Source organism: Lepus europaeus, chromosome 19 (assembly GCF_033115175.1).
Source record: "Lepus europaeus isolate LE1 chromosome 19, mLepTim1.pri, whole genome shotgun sequence".
In the NCBI taxonomy this organism is placed as follows: domain Eukaryota; kingdom Metazoa; phylum Chordata; class Mammalia; order Lagomorpha; family Leporidae; genus Lepus; species Lepus europaeus.
Genome location: NC_084845.1, coordinates 36,275,356 through 36,303,128, shown reverse-complemented (window position 1 = coordinate 36,303,128; position 27,773 = coordinate 36,275,356). Strand labels below are relative to the sequence as shown.

The following is a 27,773-nucleotide window of genomic DNA, read 5'->3' as shown; positions in this document are numbered from 1 at the left end:
GGATCAGTTCCTCATAGGTTTAGAGAACCATGACACATCCAATATGAAACAGATCATTTGAATCGCCTTTGAGCTCTTAAATTAAATTAGCAACCTCTAAACTCCATAAAAATAGATCTCCAGAACCAGTTTGTTTTGCCTGTAGAATTTTGAAGAAGAATGAACACCAGTTCTAGTCACTTCCAGGAAATACAAGTTGAGGGAACATTTCCTAACTCGTCTGTAGCCAGTATTACCCTGATGGCAAACACCAGGCAGAGACAGTACCAAAAAGGTGAATTACAGATCCCCAGTTAATACAGATGCCAATGATATAAAAATCCTTAACAAAATCTTTGCAAATATAGAAAATATGGCCATATAGAAAAACGATTATACCTATGACCAAGGAGGAATTAATCCAGGGAAGCAAGACTCATTCGGTATTCAGAAATCATCAATGTGTAACTCACAAAGTGACAGACTGGGGTGGGGGGGAGGGTGGAGAATGGCATGATTGTATCAACTGATGAAGTAAAGCACTGGACAGATCTCAACACTCTTTGGTGTTCATGCTCCCTGGAAACTAGGAACACAGGGTAACTTCATCAGCATGGTTGAAGGACTCTGTCTAACTTAATTGTGAGAGACTGTGTGCTTCTTGAAGTTGTGAACAAGGCAAGCATGTTAGCTCTCACCACTTCAACATGGTGCTGGAATTTCTGGCCACTGCAGTAGGAAAGAAATGAAAGTAAAAAGTATATGCATCAAAAGAGAAAATAATCATGGAGGATATAAAATCTGCATAGAAATTTCACAGGAAACTGCATTACACACATACTTCCTTACACTAGAAACAAGTGAGTTTATGAAGGTCTTGGGATACATGGTGAACATACAGAAATTAACTGTATTACTATATGCTTGCAACAAATGCATGGAGACCAAAATTCAAAAACAGTACCATTTATAGTCACTCAAAAAATGGAGTACTTGAGTAAGAACATATTTGCTGTCAGGAAATACCCTGTTAAAGAGGATGAGGAGACAGATAAGGAGAAAATGTCTACAAACCACACATCTGAGAAAGACTCATATCTGGAATATAAAAAGAACTCTCGATAGGAAAAAACAGTCCAGTCAAAAAATTAGAACATGTACAGAAGCAAAACACAGACGTTTCAGTGAAGAGGATATATAGATAGAAAACAGCACATGGAAAGGTGTTCACCATCACTAGCCACTAGGGAAAGAAATGCCAGCTAAGGCTGTGTTGAGATAGTACGCCTGTTAGAACAGCTGAAACTAAATTCAGTGACTATATCAGAAGTTGGCAAGCTTGTGGAGAAACTGGATCATGCTCTCATTCATTGCAGGGAGAGTGTAAAATGGAATACCCATTCTGGAAAATAGTCTGGCGGTTCCTTGGGAAACTAAACATGCACTTAACTATATGACCTAGCAGTTGTACTCTTGGGCATTAATCACTGAAGAATGAGAATTTGGTCCAAATAACGACCACTAGTCATTTATGACAACATTATTTGTAATAGCACCAAACAGGAACAACCTGAAAGCCCTTCAGTAGGAAGATGGTTTTAAAGAAAAAAGAAACTAGCTTTTCTATGCCATGGAAGACTACCATGTAGTAACACAGAATAGACTACTTATGTCGGCAACAGTGTGAGTGGATTGTATGCATTGTGTTGGATGGGAAAAGCCAACTGGCCTCAGAAGCCAAAATTTTATACTTCCATTTGTGTAACATTCTTGATGTCACAAAATTATAGAGACAAAAACCAGACTAGTGGTTGCCATAGGTTAGGCATAGAAGTTAGAAAGTGGGTGGCTGTTACTATATAGGGTTAACATGAAAGAAATCTTGTGGTATTAGAATAGTTTTGAATCTTGATGAGGGTGGCAGTTTCGCAAAGCTACACATGATAAAATAGCATAGAATGCTATACACACACTGTAGCGGCATCTTTGCCTGGCTTTCATGTTTTACTGTAATTATGTAAGGTGCAACAATAAGATGAAACTGAATGAAGAATACACAGGATCTTTGAGTTACCTTTGCAAGTTCTTACGGACTTATGTCAAAATCCTTTTTTATTTATTTATTTTATTTATTTATTTTTTTTGACAGGCAGAGTGGATAGTGAGAGAGAGAGACAGAGAGAAAGGTCTTCCTTTTGCCGTTGGTTCACCCTCCAATGGCTGCTGCGGCCGGCACATCATGCTGATCCGAAGCCAGGAGCTGGGTGCTTCTCCTGGTCTCCCATGCGGGTGCAGGGCCCAAGCACTTGGGCCATCCTCCACTGCACTCCCGGGCCATAGCAGAGAGCTGGCCTGGAAGAGGGGCAACCGGGATAGAATCTGGTGCCCCAGCCGGGACTAGAACCCGGTGTGCCGGCACAACAAGGCGGAGGATTAGCCTGTTAAGCCACGGCGCCGGCCCCAAAATCCTTTTTAAAAAAAAAAAATATTTATTTGAAAGAGCTACAGAGAAAGAGGGAGGGACAGAGAAAGCTCTTCCATCCTCTGGTTCACTCCCCAAATAGCCATAATAGTCGGGGCTAGGCTAGGCCAGGTCAAAGCCAGGAGCCAGAAGATTATTGTGGGTTTCCCACATGGGTGGCAGGGGCTCAAGTACTTGGGTCATCTTTGGCTGCTTTTCCCAGGCCATTAGCAGGGAGCTGGATCGGAAGTGGAACAGCCAGCCCATTTGGGATGCTGGTGTTGGAGATGGTGGCTTTACCCACTATACCACAGCACCATCCCCTAAAATGCCTTTTAAAAAATGCCTTTTAAAAAAACCCTGAAGCCACAACCCAAATACAGCATAAATTTAAGCAAATGATAGCCAAGTGTTGCCCTTCTTGAGATCTTCAGGGGAGCTAACATCAAAATTTAGCACTTTGCTTCTGCATTTGGGAAAAAAGGATGCTCAGCTACTGTACGTGACTGAACTTAATTACCAGGTTATAAAAATAGCAAGCTGCCTGTGAGAAAGAGAAGGATGCCTCATCCAGCACCACTTGTCTCTGCACGGCTCCACTAGGGCCACAAGCGAAGTGGGAGTAAGGAAGTCGTGACTGAACTTCAGGCTGCTTACGTGGAGCCTTCCTCTATGATGTTTTTCTTCTATTTCTGGTTTCATCTACCCATTGGGATGGTGTCGTTCTACATTATAGATGCACAAGGAATGTGTACAGATTTGAGTATAAATTCTAACTGGAGGGACAGCGCCGTGACACAGCAGGTTGAAGCCACACAACCTGCAGAACCGGTATCACATATGGATGCCACTTTGAGTCCCGTCTGCTCCACTTCTGGTCCAGCTGCTAATGTGCTTGGGAAGGCAGCAGAAGATGGCCGAAGTCCTTGGGCCCCCACACCCACATGGAAGACATGGAAGGATGTTCCTGAATCCTAGCTTCAGCCTGGCCCAGTCTTGGTCATTGTGGCCATTTGGGAAATGAACCAGCAAATGGAAAATCTCTCTCTGTCTCTCCTCTCTCTGTAGCTCTGCCTTTCAAGTACATGAATACATCATTTAAAAAAAAAAAAAAGTAAAATAAATTCTACCTGGAGATATGTAGCTGTGAACACAACAAGTTGTAGTAGGTGCAAGCATTTTGATTGGTGCTGCACAGGTTGAACTTTGAAATAGCGTCACTTTGGGAATGCCACTCTGATTTAAAGTATAGATCAGGAATTGCTAAGCTCATTTCTTACACATCTCTCTCCAGAAAGTTTTCAGTGGTAGTGTAAGTACTTCATAAGCACTTACTCTGTGCAAGGCACTATTGTCAGGCCTTCATCTCTGTGAATTCCTTGAAACCTTCTGTAATTTTACTACCCTTCTCTTTCACAGTTGAGGAAACTGGGCGTAGAGGGTTAGGTAACATGAGCAAGGTTGTAGCAGTCCTGTTGTTGGAATATGAGGTCAGGACACTAACCCCAGAATCAAACGTTGCTGTACCAGCAAAATGTGTGTGTGTGTGTGTGCGCATGCGCACACTTGCTTGATTGGCCCAATTCCCTTTCTTGCCTCATTTAGGCCACTTTCAGTGCCAGTGTCTGAGAACAAAGCACTGTCCAGCATTTTCTGGTTCTTTATATGAAGATGCACATTGAATTGAAGCAGTCTTATCTTTCTTGCAGAATTATGTAAGATAGGCGCTCACTTCAACTGCACATACACCAAAGTCAGAACAGTATGGCACCAGTGCAGGGATGATTTGCCAATTCATGAAGCATTCTGCAAATTTGTTTTTGAAAAAATTACATAGGGCCTAGATTGATCCAACTAGCTGGTGAAAAATGATTTTGGTTGTGAATCTTGTTCTTTCTAAAGGCCTTCAAGAAATCTGTAACCCAAATGTAATAGTTTTTGTTGTATCTGGAAACAAAGTGTAATAGTAGTAAAAGCAAAGCAAAGTTTCTTCCTTTGACTTTCTTCATTTGACTTATCTCTTGTTGATTATGCCATGGTGGTAATAAATTACTCGCTACCAAGCAAGCGAAAATGTTCTTTATAGATGTAAGTAAATCTAGCCTTTGGACTATCTGGTGTGCAGCTAGGCAAGTCCCTAAGAGCACATTGCTAGGGATGTAAAATGTACAAGCACTAGACCTTTAGTTTTGGATGTAAACGTCTCCAAACTGTCTGGAGATGATTAAGCTATTTATATGTTATTTCAAATCTTTCATTTAAAACATGACATTTTTCTGAAATTATGAGTATCTTGTGGTTTTTGTAGATTCAACTTGACACTTGTACTTATATTTTACTTAAAAGGTGAAGTGATAGGGAGAGACAGAAATCTTCTCTGTTGGTTTACTCTCCAAGTGCCTGCAACAAAAGCCAGACCTGGGCTAGGCTAAAGCCAGGAGCCTGGAACTCCATCTGGGTCTCCCCTGTGTGTGGCAGGAACCCAGGTACTTGGGCCATCATTTGCTGCCTTCCCAGGCACATTAGCAGGAAGCTGGAGAGTAAATGGAGGTGGGGCTTGATCCCAGGCACTCTGATGCTGGAAGCCGTCATCCCAAGCAGCAGCTTAACCCACTGCACCACAGTGCCTGCCCTGTGAATATGTGATTTAATATGTGCAATCAGGAACCTTTATAAAGTGATCTAATTTCTTGCTTCTTTTTTGCAGGAGTATATTAAAGGAATCTGTGAACCTGAATTAGAAGAAAGAGAATGTTATCCCAAAGCCATGCACTGCATCTTTGTTGGGGCACAGAGCCTCTTTTTGAAGAGCTTGATTCAAGACACGTGTGCTGACCTCTGCATTCTGGACATTGGCCTGCTTGGCATCAGAGGCAGTGCCGAGGCTGTGGTCATGGCGAGAAGTCACATTCAGCAGTTCGTGAAGCTCTTCGAGAGCAAGGAGAACCTGCCCAACAGTCAGAAAGAATCAGAGGTGAAAAGAGAATTCAGACAGTTTGTTGAAGCTCATGCGGACAGTTACACGATGGATTTGTTGATTTTGCCCACTTCTTTGAAAAAAGAACTTTTGACACTCACACAAAGTGGGGAGAATCTATTTGAAACAGGAGATGATGTTATTGAAATTCAAGATTCCCAACATACTGCATTCACACAGAACGCTGCCACAGGTCTGAGTATTTCCAGGGAGGAGGTTGTTTTGCAGGAAGAGGCAAGAAATAAAGCTGGCACTCCTGTTTCTGAACTCACAAGACAGATGGACACAGTGCTTTCTAGTTCACCAGATGTGCTTTTTGTTCCAGTAAATGGTCTGACCCCAGATGAAGAGGCGCTTTCCAAAGACAGGGTTTGCCACAAAAGGAGGTCTTCTGATTCAGAGGAAAGGCACACCAAAAAGCAGTTTTCTTTGGAAAATGTTCAGGAGGGGGAGCTTACACATGATGGTCAGTCAGCAGCCGGGAGTGTTGTCGTTGACTTGTCCGATTCTGAAGTTCTGAGTCCAGATGTAAAAGACACTACTGAGGAAATGGAATACAACATCCTTGTAAACTTCTTTAAAACCATGGGCTATTCCCAAGAAATTGTTGAGAAGGTCATTAGGGAATATGGGCCATCTACTGAGCCATTATTGCTCTTAGAAGAGATTGAAAAAGAAAATAAAAGGTCCCAGGAAGATAGAGAATTTTCACCTGGCACTGTGTATTCAGAGACTAACAAAACCAAAAATAAGAGTGTTTGTAGCAGCATAAATGAACTTACAACAGATTCCACTCCAAAGAAAACACAGACTCAATCACAGCAAAATATGGGAGAAAAATTTTCTCAGTTACCATTCAAAGTAGAAACTAAACCTTGTACCTCAAATTGCCGAATGAATACTTTCAGAACAGTGCCAGTAGAGCAGAAACATGAAATCTGGGGTTCAAACCACAGCTACAGTGGCAGCATAGACCTTGAAACTGATGGCCTCTCACCTTCTGTTGCACCTTCAAGCCCCAAAGAAGTCAGTTTTGTTTCAAGGGGAACACCAAGTCACCAGCCCAGAATTCCAGTTTTTCCTGAAAATGGTTTGCAGCAGCAAACAGAACCCTTGCTTCCAAATAATGTGAAAGCTGCCTGTGAGAAGCGTTTGGGAGGTTCTAGTTCCCCTCAGTCCAAGCCCAACTGCCCACCCCGATCTCCCCCAATGCCGCGACCTCCCCTGTTGCCTTCAGCGCCTGATGCAAGGTTGGCAGGGCCTTCTGAGCACATTGACTCCTCAGTTACTGGGGTTCAGAGGTTTCGAGATACCCTGAAAGTACCGTACAAGCTGGAATTGAAAAACGAACCTGGGAGAACGGACTTGAAGCACATTGTCATAGACGGGAGCAATGTTGCAATTACGTAAGTCCATTGTGGAGACTTTCTTAGTTTTACATAGGGCTCTTAGTAGTGGCTGTGAATGATGTGCATGTGGGAACTGCACTGTGCATCTGTCTAGTTGGTCTATAGCTAACTGGGGGCAGGGGAGCCAGCTGGTTGAAAAGGTTTTGTCATCTTTCCATCTCTGGAGTTGGGAGTGGTGCTTGGTCCTATTGAAATGATAATAGAGAATGTACCTCTCCAGTGGTTGTCAGTGATGTGCAGTATAGAGACTTCTGAGTCATTAGAGCCTGAATACAAGGCTAGAAATGCTCATTAGGTCCTTAACAAAGGATGGAGCTTAAGGCAAAAAAGAGATTTTCCTGTGTTTGTATTGGAATTCACTGAATCTACATGCAGAGACATTACAGTAATAAAAAGTGTGAGGTACTTCTGCTGATTAGAATGTTAGCAATTCCCTTTTTTTGTTTGTTTGTTTTGTTTTTTTTTAATTATTTGTATGAAAGTGTTACTGAGAGAGAGATCTTACTTTGGCTGGCTCCCTTCCCAGGTGGCTGCAACAGCCAGGCTGGAGCCAGGAGCTTCATCCAGGTCTCCCATGTGTGTGGCAGGGGCCCAAGCACTTTGGGCCATCTTCCACTGCTTTTCCCTGGTCATTAGCAGGAGCTGGATTGAAAGTGGTGGAGCTGGGACACAAACCAGCCTCCATATGGAATGGCAGCCTCGAAGGCAAAGGCGTAATGTACTATGCCACAGCGCAGGCCCCGCAGTTCCTTTTCTAAGAAAATCAATTGTTTTGAGTATTACTAAGTTTTGGTAAAAGAGTAAAGTGACCATTTCTTTGCAGCCTGTCTTGGAACCCTGTTAGGATTCTGATTTTATGCCTGTAGTGTGGGGGTTGGGTTTCTTCTCTAAGATGCAGTGTAATGCAGTTGTAGGAAGAGTGCGAGGGTCTCCCTGTGGTCCTGACCAGCTGTTTGATCTGGGCCAGCTCACCTGGCCCTTTGAGTTTCAGTTGCTCAGTTTGTTGTTTTTTGTCCTGTCCTTAATGAGATGTTTATGATGCTTTTTCAGTAGGTGCTGGGTTAAGTTGCCCACCAGTTCTCAGAAGCAGTCAGCACCATTGTTAAAAACTTCAGACAAATCAAATTTAGCAGTTTATTTGAGCAAGGAATGATTCATGAATCGTGCAGCACTTGGAACCAGGAGAGGTTCAGGGAGCTCCACCTAGTAACTCAGGCAGGCAGTAGTTAATGATAGAAAAGAAGGGGAAGTGGCACACAGAAACACCCTGATTGGTTACAGCTGGTCTATTTGCATTATTTTGGACTGGCCAATGAGGTATTTGCCTGGCAGCTCTTGATTGGCTGAGACAACTGTTAGGTTTGTTTACACATTGTAAAGTTAGGTTGCAGTTCGCTTTGTAGGAATGCAGGATCCAGAGGCAGCTTTAAGCCTAATACGATTTAATAACTATTGATTTTGAAGATCTGAAGGTCATCTAGGATTTTAAATATCTGGACATGGAGTGAGGAAAAGATTGAAAAATCTCAAATACTTATGTCAATGATTGGATGGTGTGTGGCATGTTTGGGGAGCTCCAGGAGATCAGCTGATGTGCTGGGTTTTTAGGAATGCCTGCTGAAATTGAACAATAAGACCTTCTTATTGAAACACATGCTTGTTACAGATTTGTAGCTTTGTTTTGTTAGGATTTTCAAGTGAGTATACAAGAAAAGGCAATGAACTCATCATTGAACTTCAGCAGTTACAGCTGCTGCCTAACTATTTCCTCTGCACCCTCATCTGCTGTCTTACACCCCTGGTGTTCTGAAGGAAATCTCGGTTAGACCAGTTTATCCACAAACATGTTAGTATATATTTTTTAAAAATATAATAATTATCTTGCTTTTTATTTTTTGAATGAATTCTTGATGCTGTGTTTTTCTGCCGGCCAGCATTTCAGATGTTTGAAATTTGAAGATAGGACTTCAAAATATGTAGTAGACTCTCACTTGTCTTTTTTTCCAAATAGTGCTGTCATTTCATTTTGGTGCTTGGCCACTCTACTGGGGGAGCCCCAGCAAACCCCCAGCTGCATAGCATCATCGAAATGAAAATCAGAAATGCAACTGCAGTCTCCCATAGTCCGGGCCCAGCTCCAGGTCTTCACAGTGAACAATTTCTTGAGCCATGTGACGTGATGATATGATATTTAGATCACGATTGTAATTACTAATCATTTTTCACTTTTCTCTGGGTGGTAAGGTTTCCCCAATTGTTGAATAAGAAATGCAAATTAACATTGGATGAACAGTGATAATGATAGTTGTAAAAAGTCTTTTGAAGGGGTGGTGTTTGGAGTGGTGTTATCTATTTATAACAGGATGTTTTGCATATCTTGTCCCTCCTTGGCCTGGAGTGCCCCTCCCTGGTCATTGTGACACTCATTTCCTAATGCCATTGACTATAACCCTACAGGAAGCCTACAACCCTGTTTTTTGTGCTTTTTTTTTTTTTAAGATTTTATTAATTTCTTTGACAGAATTACAGACAGTGAGAGGGAAAGACAGAAATATCTTTAATCTACTGGTTCACTCCCCAAATGACTGCAACCATTGGAGCTGAGCTGCTCCAAAGCCAGGAGCCAGGAGCTTCTTCTGGGTTCCCACATGGATGCAGGGGCCCAAGGACTTGGCCCATCTTCTACTGCTTTCCCAGGCCTTAGCAGAGAGCTGGATCAGAAGTAGAGCAGCTGGGACTTGTACCGGCGCCCATATGGGATGCTGGCACCGCAGGCAGAGGATTAATGTACTGCGATAGTGTCGGCCCCAACCTACAGCCCTTTTTTGAAAGCTGGTTATTTGGGGAGGATTTGAGTTTTCTTTGAATTCACAGGTGTCTCAATTTTAAAAAAGGATGTGGTGCTCTAAGAAGACAGACATCCTTAAATTGACATAGATTGATCTAAAGTGTCAATAATTAAATTAACCCTTTTTCTAGGGGCAAAACTGATTAATGGCTATGGAGTATAATTTCAGAATCATGGGAATGTTTGGAGCTAGGTGTAAGCTGTGGTTACACAGCATCATGAGTGTACCAAGTCCACTGAATTGGTTACTTTAAAACACTTTTATTATATATTATATATATATTTAATATATATTTATTATTTACTTTATATCATGTGAATTCTACTTTGATAAACTTTTTTTAAAGGTTTGAAAAAAATCAACCCTTATTCTAAATCCGTTGCTTCAATGTTAAGTGTGTGTTACATTAGCTATAGTGCTTGAAGGACAGTTTGTATCTGTTCTGTTCACGGAACTACCTGGGACATCCATGGTCCCGAAACATAGTAGGCACTCAATAAAAACTTGTTGATGAATGAATGAAAGAGTTAAAGATTAGGAAAGCTTCAGTGGCTTTTTACCACCATTATGAACTTAGATTAGATATTAATGGATGCCATTTATTTAATACAACAAATATTTGGAATCATAAGACTGAAACATGTTTTATGTGTTAGGCATTGTACTTTATTACTTTTATATGTTTTTATTTTTTAGAAAATTTTAGTTTATTTTTATTGGAAAGAGAACCAGAGGCACAGATCTCACATAGCCTTCTTCTCTCCCCGTGTCCACAACAGCTGGGGCTGGGGCTGGGCCAGGCTGAGGTAGAGTCAGGAATTCAGTGTAGGTCTCATGTGGATGGCAGGGACCCGAGTCCCTGAGTCATCACCACTCCTTCCAGGGTGCACTTCAGCAGGAAGTTGCAATTGGAAGTGGAGGTGAGACTCAAATCCAGTCTCTACAACAGGGCTCTGAGCAACCCAGGAGGCATGCTGTGGCAAATGACTGCCCCTCCACTTCATCTTTTACAATAAAAGCAAGCATCAATTTTGTGAGGCAGTAAATATCTGTAATTTACGTAACATGAGGTGGCTTGAAAGGCTTGTCCAAGGTTACACAGAGAAGAGATTTGGGCCCATTTTGTGTCTCCAGAACACCATCCAGCTCCCACACAAGTTGAGAACTTCATACTTCAACTTTGGTTGCATATCAGTGCGGAGTAAACCTCACTAGCTGGGGAAGTAACTGAAAGGACTTTGGAGTTCTTAAGCAATAGGATCTGTTAGTGTGAGCCACACCCCAAAGCAGTCCAGGCCCACCCTTTCCTGGGTGCCTGCAGAGCCGCTGTTTTGCCTATGCAGCGTGATGTCTGCAACTTCTGCACACGCGTGAGAAATGCCAAAATACCCTACTCCGTGCTGCTGGTTATGTGTATTTTTACACTGTTTTTTCCCCTGTCGCGATGAATGAGTCAAGTAATGAGTAAGTGGAAATTGCGGTGAATGGCTAGACACCACAGTAGCATTTGGGCTCTGTCAGCCTGAAATTTCGGCACAAGAGCACCTGACTTATCTGGGTTGATAATTTTCCATATCGATGAGATTTGCCCCTTTGCTTGCTAGAACTGTACATTTTAAGTACTTTTTCAGGCTGGTCTTTCTGTATCAGGGTTCAGTGGTTCTCTTCATTAAGTGGAAGCTGTAGAGGGGAATCATTTTTCTGGGTAACTCAGAAAGGCTTTCTGCTGTCTTCCAACACAGCCTTGTCTGATATTGTGACTGTCATTTTTTTTAAGCTTTATTTTTTAAATTTGTTTGAAAGGCAAAGAGAGAGAGATTGTCCATCTGCTGGTTCACTCCCCAGATGCTCACAACAGCCTGGGTTGAGCCAGGCCAAAGCCAGGAGCCAGGAACTCCCTTTAGGTCTCCCACATGGGTAGCAGGAGCCCACGTACTTAAGCCATCATCTACTGCCTTCTCAGGCACATTAGCAGGAAGTCGTATTAGAAGCCAGGATGCGATTCTATCCTGGGCACTCCCGTATTGGATACTGGTGTCCCAAACGGTGATCTAACCCACTGTGCCACAAACCTGTGTGCAGTCTCTCACCTAGCTCTTCTCTGCTTTGGACAGTTGTTTTGGTTGACTGTTTCCTGTGATACAGAAAACAAACCAGATGATGTAACTTGTTACCAGTTCTAAGGAAACAGTTCCAGTTTCCCTTGAGAACCTATACACACCTGGTCTCTTGGCCAAATAGCTGTTCATTCTGCATTTGGAGCCAAGAGCCCCTTCCTGCCCCAGCCTTGCCCTTTCCCAAAGTAGCCAGGTATAACTGTACTATGTACCTTTGTGTACAGACTTGGTCTTTTGGTCTTTGTCCACTGCCACTCTGGGCTGATGACCCTGTTGATGAAGCACCTTCTGCTTGTCAGATGATTGGACATGAATAGAAAGAGTCCTTAGGGGTCCCTCTGTTACTATTTTGGGGACAGTAGTTTTGATTCCACTTGATTTTTTTTCTGTAGTTTTATTTTCTGGTTAAATATATTTTTTTTATTTGACAGAGTTTTTTAGAGAGAGAGAGACAGAAAGGTCTTCCTTCCATTGGTTCACCCCCCAAATGGCTGCCGTGGCCAGCACTGTGCTGATCTGAAGCCAGGAGCCAGGTGCTTCTCCTGGTCTCCTATGCGGGTGCAGGGGCCCAAGCACTTGGGCCACCCTCCACTGCCCTTCCGGGCCACAGCAGAGAGCTGTGGACTAGAACCCGGCGTCCATGTGGGATGCTGGCGCCACAGGCGGAGGATTAACCAAGTGAGCCACGGCGCCGACCCCTAAATATGTTTACCAGAATTTTGAATCAGAGCTATTCAGCTCTGGAGATTTTGCAAAGTATCAAAAGTGGTAGTTAGCATTGAGAATAGCACTTTGGAGTTTAGTGTGGTATTGATGTTTCTAGAAACAGCTCTTTTGTTTCTTGGAGACAGTATTGTGCAGAGGGTCAGGCTGGCACTTGGAGCGCCAGCCCCTCGTATCCAGGCCCTGGTTCAAGTCCTGGCTGCTGTGCTTCCCAACCAGCTCCCTGCGCGCACAGCTCGAGAGGTAGCAGATGATGGCCCAAGTGCTTGAGCCCCTGCCACCCACGTGGGTGACCTGGATGGAGATCTGGCTTCAGCCTGGCTCAGTCTTGGCTGTTGTGGCCATTTGGGGAGTGAACCAGCAAATGGATATCCATCTTTTTTTCTCTTCCTCCTCCACCCTGCCTTTAAGTAAATAAATAAGCCTAGAGAACAGAGGAACAGTTTGCTCTCTTAGCTTGTCGGGAGTCCGTGACAGGAGCACTCATCTGTCTACATTTCCTTCCTTTTTTCTGCAGTGAGCCAGGGGAATGGAACTGGGTACTCCATCTCCCTCCAGTTTCTGCTGCGGCCAGTAGCAGTCATTTATAGAAAAAAAAATAGGTGGTGCACATTATCTTTGAATAACCAAGGAGGCACACTGTAAGCCTTTTTTTAGTGCATTTCCCTCATTTTTTTTGAAAGTCAGGGAGAGATAGAGATCTACCCTCTAGGCCGGCGCCGTGGCTTAACAGGCTAATCCTCCGCCTTGCGGCGCCGGCACACTGGGTTCTAGTCCCGGTTGGGGCGCCGGATTCTATCCCGGTTGCCCCTCTTCCAGGCCAGCTTTCTGCTATGGCCCGGGAAGGCAGTGGAGGATGGCCCAAGTCCTTGGGCCCTGCACCCGCATGGGAGACCAGGAGAAGCACCTGGCTCCTGGCTTCGGATCAGCACAATGCGCTGGCCGCAGCGGCCATTAGAGGGTGAACCAACGGCAAAAAGGAAGACCTTTCTCTCTGTCTTTCTCACTATCCACTCTGCCTGTCAAAAAAAAAAAAAAAAAAAAAAAAGGCGTGTGTTCAAATAAAATCTTGAAAAAGAATTTAAAAAAAAGAAAAAGAGATCTACCCTCTGATTTGCTCTTCAAGTGCCCACAACCCACAGGCCTGAGTCAGGAGCTCATGCCTGGAGCTCAGTTTGGGCCTCCAATGTGGGTGGCATGGACTCATTGAACCATCATTTGCCTCAGAGTGTACATTAGCATGAAGCTGGATCTGAAGCAGAGCAGACAGGACTTGAACCATGCACTTCAGTACCACGTGTGTACATCCCAAGCAGCATCTTAACCACTGTGCCACAGCCTCTGACCCTGGGGCTGTCCTTTTTAGGACTGAAAAAAATTGTGTGTGTGTATACATGCAAAAACCAGACATGCTGTGTTTTGGATTTTCGTATTGGGGTTGTGGTTGACGTTAACTCTAGGCCTATCCTTTCTGTTAAGCAGCTAGAGCAATGGCTGGTTCGTTCTTTTTTTTTTTACATTGAAAAAAGCCCCCTTTATTTAAACAAATAATTTAAAAAATTACCTCTGGGCAGACATTTGTCCCCGTGGCTAAGCTGCCTGTATCCGTATCCTGGTGCCTAAGTTTGAGTCTTGGCTCTGCTCCAGATTCCAGCTTTCTGCCCATGTGCACCTGGGAAGGCAGCAGGTGATGGCTCAAGGGCCTGGGTCCCTGCAACCCACATTGGCAACCCGGATTGAATTCCTGACTCTCTGGCTTCAGCCTAGCACAGTCACAGGTGTGGTGGACATTTGCAGGAGTGGGCCAGCTAATAGAAATCCCCTCTTCCTGTCTGCCTTTCAAATAGATTTAAAAAACAAAACTACCTCCAGTTTTTTTTCCCCCAACAAATATGTTGCCCATCACATTCTTGCCATCTTTGAATGCTTTTGGATTCACAAACCATTGCTGATTATTTCAGCAGCAGTAAGTTTACTTGTGTATATGTTCTGGAAAGAACCTCTTAAGATCTCTTATGTATGGTTCCCTGAAGGGGAGCACTCTTTAGCCTCTAAAAGCCTCTAAAAATGCATTGCTTTTCTCTCACTGTGAGATGTTTGCTGCACATGCAGGCCACCGCTGCTCTCAAGGAATGTAGGTGCTCTTGGGGTGACAGCATCACTGGAGGCAAGTGTTTGTCTCTCAGTGCCTTGGTGTTACTCATCTCTCTAACAGGGACCTAAATTCCATTCCAACCCTGGGATTCAGGTACACAGGACAGGGCATGAAGGGAGCTTACTGCAGGCCTTGTCTAGAGACAGCTTCAGAAAAGAAGAACTGGAGTTGAGTCCAGAGAGTTTTTAAAGAAGGAGCAAGGGGTTGGGATCCAGCACTGTGGCGCAACAGGTTAAGCTGCCACCTGCGGTGCCGGCATCCCATATGGGCGCCAGTTGAAGCACCGGCTGCTCCACCTCCAGTCCAGCTCCCTGCTGATCTGCCTGGGAAAGCAGCGGAATTACTTGGGCCCCTGCCACCCAAGTGGGAGACCCAGACAGTTCCTGACTCAGCCCTTGCTGTTGTAGCCATTGGAGAGTAAACCAATGGATAGAAGATCTTTTTGTCTCTCCCTTTCTCTTTGTAACTCTGCCTTTCAAATAAATAAATCTTAAAAATAAAAAAAAAAAAAGCAAATAGCAATAGCATAGGAAGGGTACAAGAATATTGTACACAAAGCAACAAAAGGAAAAGCACAGAGCCCAGGAGGAGTGGGATGGCAAGACTGCCTGGCCGAGCCAAGGGTGTGTGGACCTGTGGTGGAGAGTGGTTCTCTTTGGCCAGGTCTCTTTTGATTGGTCTGGTGAGGAGGGGCCCTGGAGCCAGGCAGAGGCCCATGTAGGATAGTGCTGTGAGAGGCGGAGCAGAAGCAGAGGCCTGGTAGCTGCACAGATCAGTCTAACTGGAGTTGCTGGGTAGAGGTGGGTGGGGCCAGGGGCTGGATAATTAAGAGAGCCTGACTTTGACTTGGGAACATTGTGTCTTAGCTAGCAGAACTTTCACATGATGTAAATAACTGTGAAGCTGGTTTGGTGAGTAGTCATGGAGAAGACACAGGAGTGAACATGCAGAATGTACTGTCACTGGATTGTAGGTGATCACTGAATCAGTGAAAATAGATTGTGCTGACTTTATAAATTGTAGCATCACAGTTTGAGGTTTCTATACTTTGTTTTTTCCTGGTACCTACAGAAGGATAAATGGATTACTACCTGCTTAATTTCAAACTTTAAAAATATACTCTTAAAAAAAACCAGAAAATGGAATTTTAAGTGTTTCCTTTTCTTTTGAAATGTGTCACCAGGCTGTTTGAGAGGGCAAAGGAGCATTAGGCATCCACTCTTCTGTTGTTCCCTGTCTGTGTGCAGATGGGGCACAGCCACACTCAGTTGTCCAGGCTGCCCCCAGCACCATGGCAGTTGAGTGGTGTGACAGAGATCATACCTCCCATCATGGAAAAGTGTGCTGATGTCTGTTCTGTACTTGTTTCTGTTTTCTGCAATAAAATCACTTTCCACAGTCTCCAGGTCGCTGCTTCTGTGTCTTGGCCTTAGCTTGTTCCTGTAAGCTGCGCACTGAGCCCTCCTGGAGCCAGAGCCGGCAGCAGCCATGGGCGTTGTGGTGATGTCTGTACTGTATCTTCCCTCCTTTCCCCCGTCACAGGCAGGCACAGGGCCTGGCATCATCAATTCTGTCTTTGCTTCAGCAACAAATGCCTTGTGATTTAGTGACCAGCGATCAGGAAGAACTTAAAATAGTAGTATTTTCCCCCATGAATTATGGGCTTTTTTTTTTTTAAATGTAATAAAAAGGTAGTCTCATGAAGCTCACTACCCTCTGCTCAGTAGACAATTAAATCACCTAAAGAAAATATGAGAGAAACCATGATGCTCTGCTAAGAGTTCCATCTGTTCTGGCGGGCTCTGTCTTGGCTTTGAAAAGCAGGAAACTGCAGCTAAAGGCAGAGACCGTGCAAGAGTGCTAAAGGGGATTCTCTGGTTGTTCTCTGTACATTTTACCTGTTCATGCTGAAACTGCGTGTGCTTTAAATTAAAATGAATCTTACATATTTTCTTACAGCCATGGTTTGAAAAAGTTCTTTTCTTGTCGTGGGATTGCAATTGCAGTTGAATATTTTTGGAAGCTTGGCAACAGAAACATCACTGTGTTTGTCCCTCAGTGGAGAACAAGGCGTGATCCTAATGTCACAGGTGAGGTGAACTGATTTTTCCAGATTTCTGATGGTGGTTCAATGAATTGGCTATAGTTCTGTGGTTGCACCACATGCTGCCTGGAACAGAACCACATACCATGGGCAGCGGCTTCAAAAACAAAATTGTAAATCTGCTGCACCTGGTAAAACACCAAGTGAAGAGTGTTAAAGTGCAGGAAATACCTGGGGGAAGGATGGAAAGTTAGCCCAGTTGTTTATAGAGAAAGTTATGTTAGAGTTCATTATGCACCACAAAAACTTTCCTCTGACTTTCTAAGAAGTAAAATACCTCCTCTGTTAGGCTGGGTTTGTTTCTGACTGTTTAAGATAGTGGTTTTAAAAACAGTCACCTGATACATTTGGTGTTTTCAAATGTGTCTTTCTGACAATCTGTTCACCACGTGGTCCGGCCTGGAAGGTCTGTGCTTGCTGAGAGCCCCAAAGTGCTCTCGGTCATGAGAGCACACCGGACAGAATGGCTCGGCCAGCTCCTTCGAAGGAAAAGGTGGACAGGGGGTGTATGCAGAAGAGCTTGCCCAACACACTAAAGAGGAAGTGAAATGCAGTCATCAGTGAGGTGGAAATGGTAAAACCACACATTTCCCAAGCATTCCCAGCTTCCCTCATTTGTGAAGAACATACTTGTACTAACTGAAGGTACATGAGAAGTGAGGCAGATCCCACTCATTTTGTAGTTAGTTTTGCCTCTGGATTCCTGAAAGAGTCTAAGAGTGCTTACACACTGTGCTGATCTAGGACAGTCAAACATTAAGCCAGCTTAAGTCAGTGAAGAGTGCCATCGTAGGAATGCAAGTTAGGGAGTCTCGGGCCCTGGGCTTTCAGCCTCTTTGGCGCACTACTGATTTTCCAGAATGCGGCTTTGCCCCTCCATTGCCCTCTGCCTGCACCTACTGCCATGAAAACCCATAAATGTTTGCACAGCCAACTAAGAAGTTGGCTCAGAGGCCCCTAGAGGGAGATTTTGATAGACTCTCACCAGGGATTGGGGCAGCACTGTTCTCCCACTCTTCCCTGCTCCCACCCCATCCACAGGGTGCGCCTGTCATCACTCTCTTTGGCCTCTGTAAAGTTTCTTAAAGGGCTCGTTACTTACAGGCTTATGGTTTACTCTTTACAATTTAAGAAGCAAATGAGTCAAAGCCTTTTTTTTATTCAAAAACTAGCTAAAGTCAGTTCCTACCTTGCAGTTACCTTAAAATGGGTCTTGCTTGATTTTATTTTTTCTTCCCCATGAGTTAGTAAAATTTAGTTAATAGAAAAAAAGGTTTTCTGCCACTCTTCAAGAGAAACACCTGGGTGTTCTTTGATTTATTTTTATACATCTGGGAAGATAGCCTTTTTCTGAATGTATATTCAACTTATTCCATGAACAGAACAGCACTTCTTAACCCAGCTCCAGGAGCTTGGAATATTATCTTTAACTCCTGCTCGGATGGTCTTTGGAGAAAGAATTGCTTCTCATGATGACAGGTATGAAAGGCTACTTTTCCTTTCCGAGGTGGGGTTGGGTGGTGCACAGCCTGCCACCTGCTCCACTGGGCAGGTGCATACTATTGAACGTCTTACCTGACTGAGGGCTTTGAGAGCTTTTATGTGTATGGTCGTCAACAGTCTTTACTGTGTGGGTTTAGGAACATGACAAAAGAAACTGTTGGAGTTTTTGTTTTGTTTCTTAAAACATGACTGAGAAGTTAAGTAAAAACAGGCACTCAGTAATAGTCTTTTGCTGGAGGCAACAAATAATGTTTGTCTTGTCATAGTGTGGCAGCCTTGAGAGTGGTTTGCCAGTATCATCTGCCTGCTTCTGTTCTGCTTTTGACCACCAGCATCTTGGACTGTTGTAATCCCCAGGCCTTTTGTTTCTTCCCCATAATAGACCCAGTGTGATAGGAATAAGGTGCATCCTTAGGTTGGGTGCATCTGGGACACCTTTTGAATTCTTTCTAGAAACTTTACTGAGTACCTACCAAGTCCTCTGTGCAGAAGTTGGTTTCCTGGGTTCACACATCAACTGCACCTCCTGCCTTCAGGAGCTTGGCGTCTGGAGGAGAAGGCACCCAAATAAGTAGTAGGGGGCAGTTTGCTTGAACCCAAGAGAGTTCCAGACTTAGCCAGTGACAATAGCACCAATTCTCACAATATCCCTCTCGTGTAGGACTAGCAATAGCCAGTCTCCTGGTGTCTGGCACACAAGTGGTGGCTTCTTGTTCCTGTCCTGCATTTAACCTATTGGTCTTTGTCACAGCCCCCCTGGGAGTTTTGCCTGTTGTTCACCAAATCACTCCCCCATTAAAGACGATGTGTAGCATGTGAGCAAGCTAGTGGGGGCTTGAATGAGCAAGAGCTGAAAAGAGAGCCCTGCCAGGGAGGAGGCCTTGGAACCACAGTGGCCATTCATTCACCAGCGGCCTTCTCCTGGACAGCCTTGCCTGCACCCAGCTGAACTGAGATACCAGGCTGGGTGGGGAGAAGATCGGAGGTGACCTGAAGCATGTGGGAAGAGCTGGAAGAGGACTTGGTGGGAAGTCCTGGAGGCTAATGTGTAGAAAGGCACTTCTTGCTCAACTTTGGGGGCATGGGGCAGGGGATGTTGGCGTGCTCAGGTCAAAGGTCAGACTGGCTTCTGGACCTGGGGAAATCCTGCAGGTGCCCACACCGCACTCCATTCTCACCCCTGCCGAGTCAGGGCCCAAGGACAGGTATGTAGACCAAGCTGCCATGTGACATAGGTGGCTCTTGAGACTTTGGAAGACAAGAATGTACATCTTAGTTCATAGTGCCTGAACTCAGAAGCCTTTTTAAGAATACCTCTGGGCATGCCTCAGCATTTACAACCCTTGCTGACTAGAAGTGAGGTTTGTTTTTTTTTTTTTTTTTTTTTTTTTGTAAAGTGTTTGTTTTTTAATACCATAGAACCAAATTGTGGTTTCTTTCCAAAGTTTCCTAAGATTGCTGAAACTAACAAGGTTTGGTCCCTGTCTGTTAATTTGTCATCTCATCTTTGTCTATGTTACCTAAGACAAATGAGGTAATTCTGACCTCAGGAATAGAATTCATATTGTCCACATAAATCTATCTAGAGGAATTGAACAGGAATAAGACCCAAAAATGAAATAGAATTCTTGTTTATTGTTTCAGTCTTACCATTTTTCATCACTGTGTATTCTTTAATAACTTCCATTTGAGTGAATTTATAACTTAGGCTAAACAGAACAGTAATTCTAGACATTTCTTTTTAAATCAGAGCAGAAAATATGAACCTATGAATTAAAAAAAATAGAATTGCAAGGCTGACTACACCAAGCAGCTAATCTTAGAACCAGAATACAGTAGCTTAGCAACAAAAAAACTGGTGATTTCACAGCTTTGTCTGTTCTAATTTAGTCTCTGCTCTGGCCATCATGAATTCTTATTACCACTATTTATTAATACAACTTTTCTAGGAAAATGTATAAACTATAGTTGAAACCTTTTTAAAAAACAGATTTATTATACGCTCATAGTTACTTCTTTATGATCACAGTAACTTTGGAGGTACTCATATTTTCCATTGATCTTCAAGTAACAGGCTTCACTTCTCTGCAGTTGGTGATTGGCCTGTGAAGAAGTCCTGTTGTTTGCTTTCGACATGGCTTCTCTATCCCAGGGATGCCTGTTTGCTCATTTTAAACTCTTGTATTACCATAGGTTTCTACTACACTTAGCGGACAAAACTGGTGGCATAATTGTAACAAATGATAACTTCAGAGAATTTGTGACTGAGTCAGTCTCTTGGCGAGAAATTATTACAAAAAGGTAACATTTTCTTCTTTGTCTTAGATTGGAAAAGTTTGTTATTGTTTGTTTTTGTTTGCATTTTTCTTGTTTGCTGTGCACCTTGGATGCAGAAGCAACACAGGAGACCAGAGTATCGTAAGACTAAAGCTGAACTCCAGTGCACAGGGTGGCTGGTCCTGCCAGGTGAGGAGGAGGACCCAGCCCAAGGCGGCAGAGCCTGTGGGTGACGTTTCTGAGCCTTCTGTGTGTGAGACGGTGACACAGGCAGCTGTGCAGGAACACGGGCGGGATCCCTGCGCTGGGCCGCTGCAGCGAGAGGCTGAGTGCCACACCAGAGCTCGGGGAGTGTGCCTCTGCTCGTCAGCATCTGATGCTTTCCTTGAGCTTTTTAATCCTCCATATTGAAACTGTACTCGATGTCATTGGAAACGGCAGAGTTACTAGTGGGGCATTCGCTGCTCTAGTTCATTTGCAATGATCCTGAGACTTTTCACAGTTGCCTCTTGTCTGAAACTTTCACTGAATTATCAGAGGCTTTTAATAACAGATTCTTTTCTGTAAGTGCCCAGGTGAGAGTTCATTACCCTATACATTTTGACCCCAGTGCTGTTAAAAAGCTGCTGTTGATAGCTGAACAGAGAGTTGGCCTGTGATCTCCTGAGCACGACGATGAGGATGAGCCGTTGATGTTGTAGGACCTGTCCCTGCCGATCTTCCCCCGGGCTCACTATCACTGCTTAGTACACAGTCACTCATGTTTGGAGGCTGTAAATGCAGTCGACTCAAAGCTGACCCGTTGCATTCAGAATTCACAAAAGTGTGCCAGAAACCAAGATCTAAACAGCAAACATAGGCCCTTGAGCTGTTTCATTTTGCTTCCTTGTTTCTTCTAGCTTGATAATAATTCTCTACTGACCTTGAATTTTCTTTCTTCATACATCATATTGTTTTCCTTTTAAAAGCTTATTTTCGGTTGGTTCGCCCATGGACACATTCACTGCCCATTTTATTCAAAAGTAACATTTTTGTGGAATGCCTGTTGTGTCCTAAGCAGAAAGTCTTCTCATCTTGCTTCTCAAGGTTATGATGAAAGTTCTGTTACCCAGAGAAAAATCTAGAAGTCTTAAAGAAAAATCCGAGGGTCAGCTGATACCGTGTTTGTGTCCAAACAGAAATTAAAATGGTTTAACTTGGGTGTGGTTCTTTTTCCCCCCTTTTAGGCAATTAAGCAGTCAGAATGCGTAGGCTGCCTGCAGTTTGAGGCCCTGCAGCCCTGCAGTGCTGTAATCGTTCTGTGTATTGCAGATTGCTGCAGTACACTTTCGTGGGCGACATATTTATGGTTCCTGATGATCCTCTGGGAAGAAGTGGACCTCGCCTAGAAGAGTTTCTTCGGAAGGAAGTCTGTCTTAGGTATTTCCTCTTCCAGGTTGTCTTCTAGTTAAAGGTTTATTTCAACTGAGTTCTTTGTGCTTTAGTACAAGTGTGTAAAAATGACATTTTAGTTTTTTTAAAACTTTCGATGTAGTGCTGGTATCATGTATGTGGGAGCGAATCAAAAAAGTACCCCCCAGAGACCAAATTGTCAATTGTGGTTCTTTGGTTTTTCTATTTCTTTTCATCTACTTGAAAGGTGAGCGTCAGAGAGTAACAGATAGATAGAGCTAGCTTCCATCCTCTGGTTCATTTCTCCCAGATGACTGCAGCAACCAGGACTGGACCAGGCCAAAGCCAGAACCTGGAACTCTGTCCAGGTCTCCTGCATGAGTAGCAGGAGCCCACAGCACTTGAGCCGCCATCTGCCGCCTCCCCGCTCATGTTAGCAGGAAGTTGGATCAAAAGCAGAGTAGACAGGATCCAGCCAGCGCTCCCAAGTGGGATGTGGGCTCCCAGGCAGCACCACAGTACCTGAGTTCTTTTGGTTTTAATCATGGAAAAGGATGCAGAGCTGGATTTAAAGAGACAAAGCAGATTTCCCAAGCTGGTGGTCAATTACTGGTGGGCGTCACTTAGGGTACTCTGTAACAGGAGCCTCCCAGGACTCTAGGTCTGGATTCAGATTTCTGGTGGGTTTCCCCCAACATACTCCCAGAGGCACCTTCTGCAGAAGTTACCTCAGTTCAGCTCCTGGGTTTGTGAATTATTCCTCTTTGGAGCCCTTGGGTCCGCAGCCTCAGGCTTCTCACACCAGCACGGTGGCAGCCGTTCCCAGCGCAGGCTTTGTGTGAGTCCGCGTCCTTTTCTTCCACATGTCTTCACTGGGAGGGCCTCTCCCAAGCGTTAGGGCCCGAGACCCATGGTCAAGTTGAGTGGGAGAGAGTCGTCAGTCTCCCACTCCCTGAGCCGCCTCGAAGTGAGGACCGGGCTGCCTGTTCTTTTCTTCTTGCCTGCTGCCTGTTGACAAGGGTGTTAACTAATTGGTTAAGACAGCGGGTTAAGCCGTTGTCTGCGGTGCTGGCATTCCGTGTGTGTCCTGGCTACTCAGCTTCAATCCAGCTCTCTGCTGATGCACCTGAGAAAGCAGTGGAGGGTAGGCCAAGTGCTTGGGCCCCTGCACCCACGTGGGAGACCTGGAAGGAGCTCCTTGACCTGGATTCGGCCTGGCCTAGCCCTGACCATCGTGGCCATTTGGGGAGTGAACCAGTGGGTAGAAGATTATCTCTCTCCCTCTCTGTCTCACCTCTCTGTAACTCTTGACTTTCAAATAAATAAATCTTAACAACAGCAACAAAGTTGTTAGTCATCACGTCTCACAGAGGGACCACCTTTTGAAGTTGGGAAAATCATGTAGCCAACCAATTTTCCAGCTGGAAGCCAGGTCAGGTGGGAGGCTCCTCCCCCGGACTTTGGGAGGGGAGTCTCTGCCCGGTGGACACTGCCTCTGGGCCCGGAGGGGCTCCTTTCTGGTGCTGCCTGTCAGCCAGGACCCTGGGCTGCGGCTCTCTTCAAGCTCCCAGGTGTGCCCTGGGTGAGAGCCCCGTGGCTGGGAGGGCTCAGTCACAGGGAGGGCGCATCTGTGTTCCGAGCCATCTGGAGGTGGTGTCGGCAGAGTCCCTGCAGGCCCCTCCAGCACTGCCTCCGTGGCAGTCTCGCATCTGTCTTTTGGAAGCCAGGAAATGGCGTGTTGAGCCACCGGGTCAGCAGCAAAGTTCTAGAAGGGCTTGCTGTTTCTCTTCTAACCCAGCTCACTAGGCTCTCTTCCATTCCCAGAGACATGCAGCCCCTCCTCAATGCCCTGCCGACCGTGGGCATGTTTGACCCCAGCTTCAGAGTCCCTGGCACCCAGGCGGCCAGCACCAGCCACCAGCCTGCGGCCCGGATTCAGGGAGCCCCTCCCAGCCACTGGCTTCCTCCGCAGCCCCGCTTCCCGCTCATGGCGCCCCTCCCCAGCATCCCGCAGACCCTGCCCATGCCAGCACAGAGGTCTTCTGCAGAGACCAGCGAGCTGAGGGAAGCCCTCCTCAAGATCTTCCCCGACTCCGAGCAGAGACTGAAAATCGACCAGATCCTGGTGGCGCATCCCTACATGAAAGACCTCAACGCCCTGTCTGCCATGGTGTTGGACTGAAGGTGGCGGCAGCGCGGAGCCTGGCCTGGCGGCAAGTACCGTAATGTGAAGGACCCAGTGTCCCCGTGCACACGTGCCTGTGCTGCACAGGGCATGGGAGAGGTTCTGTGTGTAAAAAATCTGGGTTTTCGAAACCAGCTTTTTTCTATATATAAATTATGCTGCTATTACAGATTTAACCTTTTCTGTAAAAGGAAAGTCTACATTTTCTGCCTGTTCAGAACTGTTTAATAGCAGTTACTCTGGAGTGTATTTACATTTTTATGTTTTTTAAACTATTTTCCTTAAAGCTGAAAATATTGATAAATGGATATGGTTAGTCTTTCTAATAAAAAAAAGAAAAAGAGCTGCTTTCCTCAGGAAAGCAGGACTCTTAAAGTCTATTTTCTTGAGATGACTCTGTCCCGTCCAGCACCGGGGAGTGTGCTGTCCCTCCCCGCCTCTGCCCTTCCCCCGGAGTTGCACTTGGTTGCTCCTGCGGGGTCCTGGGTCACAGTCGCTCATGGGAGTGGACAGGTGGTGCCACTAGATGGCACTTTGTGCCTAGCCTTGTTCACGCCCAGGGCCAAGTTAGACTCAGAGAATATGGGGCTGGGAGAAGTCTTAGGGCTCGTGCCGCCCCACAGAAGAGGGAAGTGTGGTCCAGAGTGCTGTGAGTGGCTGCGCGGGGACCAGACTCCGGCCCAGATCATGTCTCCGCCTCTGGAGGCCGCAGCGGGCGTGAGGAGGCTCAGGGACATCTCATGTCCACAGCCTTGGGCTGCGCCTCCATGTGCGGTTTGTACAGCTTTGCCAAAAACCACTTTCCCACTCTTGAAGTGACCCAAGCCAGTACATAGCATTAGTAGCTTCTGGGTGTCCCAGAGCCCCTCTGTTTGTTTTCCCTGTGTCTGTCTCTTCAGTGTTTCCTGGACAGCTCTTCCTGTGAGTCTCAGAATTGGCATCCTTGCAGTTCTCCTTCCTCAGTGTTTCTGATCTCTGTGTCAGTGAAGTTCTTTTCCTGGGTGACTCAGCATCTTCACCCTCCTCCGGACTTCAAGGGCTTAGTACCTCATACCCGTGCACCCAGGCTGCTCCCGGTCAGTGTCATATCTGTGCTGCGGTACGTGTCTGTCCTGGCCGCATCGGTGGCGGCCGAGGCCGCCTGCTGGTCTGCTGTTCGCATTGAGGGGCCTGGTGGCATCACGAGGCTGTCACCAGCAGCTTCCCCTGGCTTCCGTTCGGTCCCAGCACCCCTCAGGAGGTGGTTCCAGAGCCATCCAGCTTGGGCAGCCTTGGACTCCGGTCGCCTGTTGTCGGGTGCCTTGATGAGGCTGTCAGCGGCGGCTTTGGGGCCTGGTGCCCGGTCAGCGGCCGTGCGCGTGGACTGGAAGGCTGAGGCAGCCAGGAAGGGGACTGCAGCCCCTGCCCCCGTCGCTCAGCTCTCAGAAGCACAGCAGAGGCAAGGGGCAGGTTCGTGAGTGACCCTGACTTTGTGGCTCGGGGTTCGGCCCTGCACTGTCTGCCTCCTGAGAGGAGACAGCCGGGAGCCTGACCCCAGCAGCCGGGGTTTCCTAGGCTCTAGAAGTCACTTGACCTTTGACCTTTGAATGTTTTTGAGATCCTCTGAGAGACCTAGCTGCCCACTTAGCGTTTCTCAGCAATGGCAAGGCAAGAAGACCACTTACCCTTACCTGAAAGGTAATGGACGGTCCTGAAATCTGTGGCATTTGGATTTAGTATTTACAAACCCACTTCCGAGACCATTAAGGAAAGCAAATGCCTTGTTCTCAGCGTCCTCCTGACACTCAGCTCTGTGCTGCTAGCCAAGTGTTCCTAGGTGGTCTGCCTCTGCCGTAGTGGCCCCGCTGCCGCCTGGCGTGTTGGCCGGAACCTTCCCCGTCTGGCAGCCACTTCCCACTTTCCCCACACTAGTACAGGCAGAGACATCTGGCAGTTGGGAGGTCCTGGTGGAGCTGAAAGGGCCCTGGGTGGGAGGAGACCCGCCTGGTGCTGCCATCCAGTGGTCTGAGCTCCTGTGGGCTGCCCGTGAGGACATCTCAGCCATCTCGCGGAGCAGCCATGGCGCCAGGACACAGGCCTCGTGAGAGCAGGCTTCCATGGGCCACACCAGCCGAGTGCATAGGAGGCCCCATCGCCTCACCGAAGCCCAGGCTCTGCACCTCGGCTCCAGCTGCCTCCCCTCCCCTGCCCGGCCCCGGCCCATCAGGAGCAGTGTGCTTCCCACTGCTGTCTCACCAGCACTTCCTGTCCCCACCTGTCCTCGAGCCCTCCCTCCGCGTGTCCCCACGGAGCTCACATTACAATAAAGTCACCTGATTTCCTCTGAGAATTGCGTTTGTTCATTGGACATACTTACCCCCAACTTCCCGCCCTTCACTTCCTGTGGGATCCTCCCACCCTGTCACGGGGCAGTGGTCTCAGAAGCGTCGCCAGGGACTCAGGCCTTTGGTGTGCACACCCAGCAAGCCCGGCGCCTGATGCCGTAGAGTCCCCACACGCCTTCTTCCACCTAAAGGCCAAGCCCTTAACAACCTCCTCGTTCTGAACAGGAGGTTTTCAGGCTGGGGGTCACCTGTAGGTCTGCTGGTAGAGAGGGCAGCTCCTGTTGAAAATGGCCCGGGAGATGAGGGTTTATAGCTCTGGTTGAGGCCTGGGGCTCTGCAGCTTCAGTCCACTGTCTGCCTGGCTCCAGCAACCCCAGAGGCCACATTTTGAGAAAGTCTGTGCTTACCTTTAGGGGTCCCCACTCTTCCCCCTCTGTCGCCCCTCCCTCCTGCCCCACCTGCCCTCCCTGTGGCCCCTGCATCTGCCTTGTCCCGCAGTCTCCTGGCTTTGCCGGGGGCAGCGAGCCTGACCAGCCAGGCCACCTCTCCGCTCTCCCTTCCAGACACTCACACTCGGTGACCTTCAGTGGCCTTGGCTGGAGCATCAAATCCAGGCACCCAAGTTTTAGTGTGCAGGGAGGTCCACTTCCCAGCGCACCTGCCTGCCTGCCTAAGTGCTCCCACACCACAGCCACACCTTGCCCTGTTACCCGCCTGCGTGGGCGGTCCCTTGCAGGTAGCTCCCCCTTCAGGGGCCAGCCCCAGGTCCCCTCCATGCCCCCACCCAGCGCTCTGACCAGAAGCAGCCCCGTGGTGTTCTGTGGCCCCACAGCACTTTGTTGCTTTGGGCACTTGCCAGCCTGGCGGTGTGGCTGCAGCTGCTCGTGTACTGTGTCTTATCCTAGACTGTGAGCTCCTCGTGGGCAGGGACCGTCTGTGTTCACTCTGTAGCTGCCACAGCGCCCAGCACAGCGCCTTGCACTCGGTAGGTGCCCAATAAATGTGTGCTCAAGTGAACTGGAGGACGGCGCCTTCTTGACTGCGACACGGGCAGCGGGGCCTGCCGAGGCCAGCTGCGGGAGGCCGTGGGGTGCTGTGGGCTGTCTGCCTGGCTCCGTCCAGGCCACACCATCTTGGGCAGACGGATCTGGGGTTGCGCACCTGACACAGGCTGTCAGGTCGTCTGACTTCCTGATCAGGAAGCTCCATTGCGGGAATCGGACCTTAAGACCTTGAACTCCCATGGTGGAAGCTGGGGTGGCGCGCCCAGGTCTGCATGAGGCCGTGTCTGCCGCGAGGGAAGCCAGCCTGAAGGAGG

At 46.7% G+C, this 27,773-nt stretch overlaps 1 protein-coding gene across 1 annotated transcript in view; it reads left to right on the top strand.

Moving 5' to 3' along the window:
* Positions 1–27,467, top strand: part of N4BP1 (NEDD4 binding protein 1) — a 46,183-nt gene extending 18,716 nt beyond the window's left edge. The window contains exons 2-7 of the mRNA XM_062175882.1: positions 5,148–6,823; positions 16,630–16,760; positions 18,157–18,253; positions 20,471–20,578; positions 21,866–21,973; positions 23,771–27,467. Coding sequence (XP_062031866.1) covers positions 5,148–6,823; positions 16,630–16,760; positions 18,157–18,253; positions 20,471–20,578; positions 21,866–21,973; positions 23,771–24,128 — 2,478 coding nt within the window. The 3' untranslated portion in view covers positions 24,129–27,467. The remainder of the gene's footprint in view (positions 1–5,147; positions 6,824–16,629; positions 16,761–18,156; positions 18,254–20,470; positions 20,579–21,865; positions 21,974–23,770) is intronic.
* Positions 27,468–27,773: the final 306 nt, after the last annotated feature.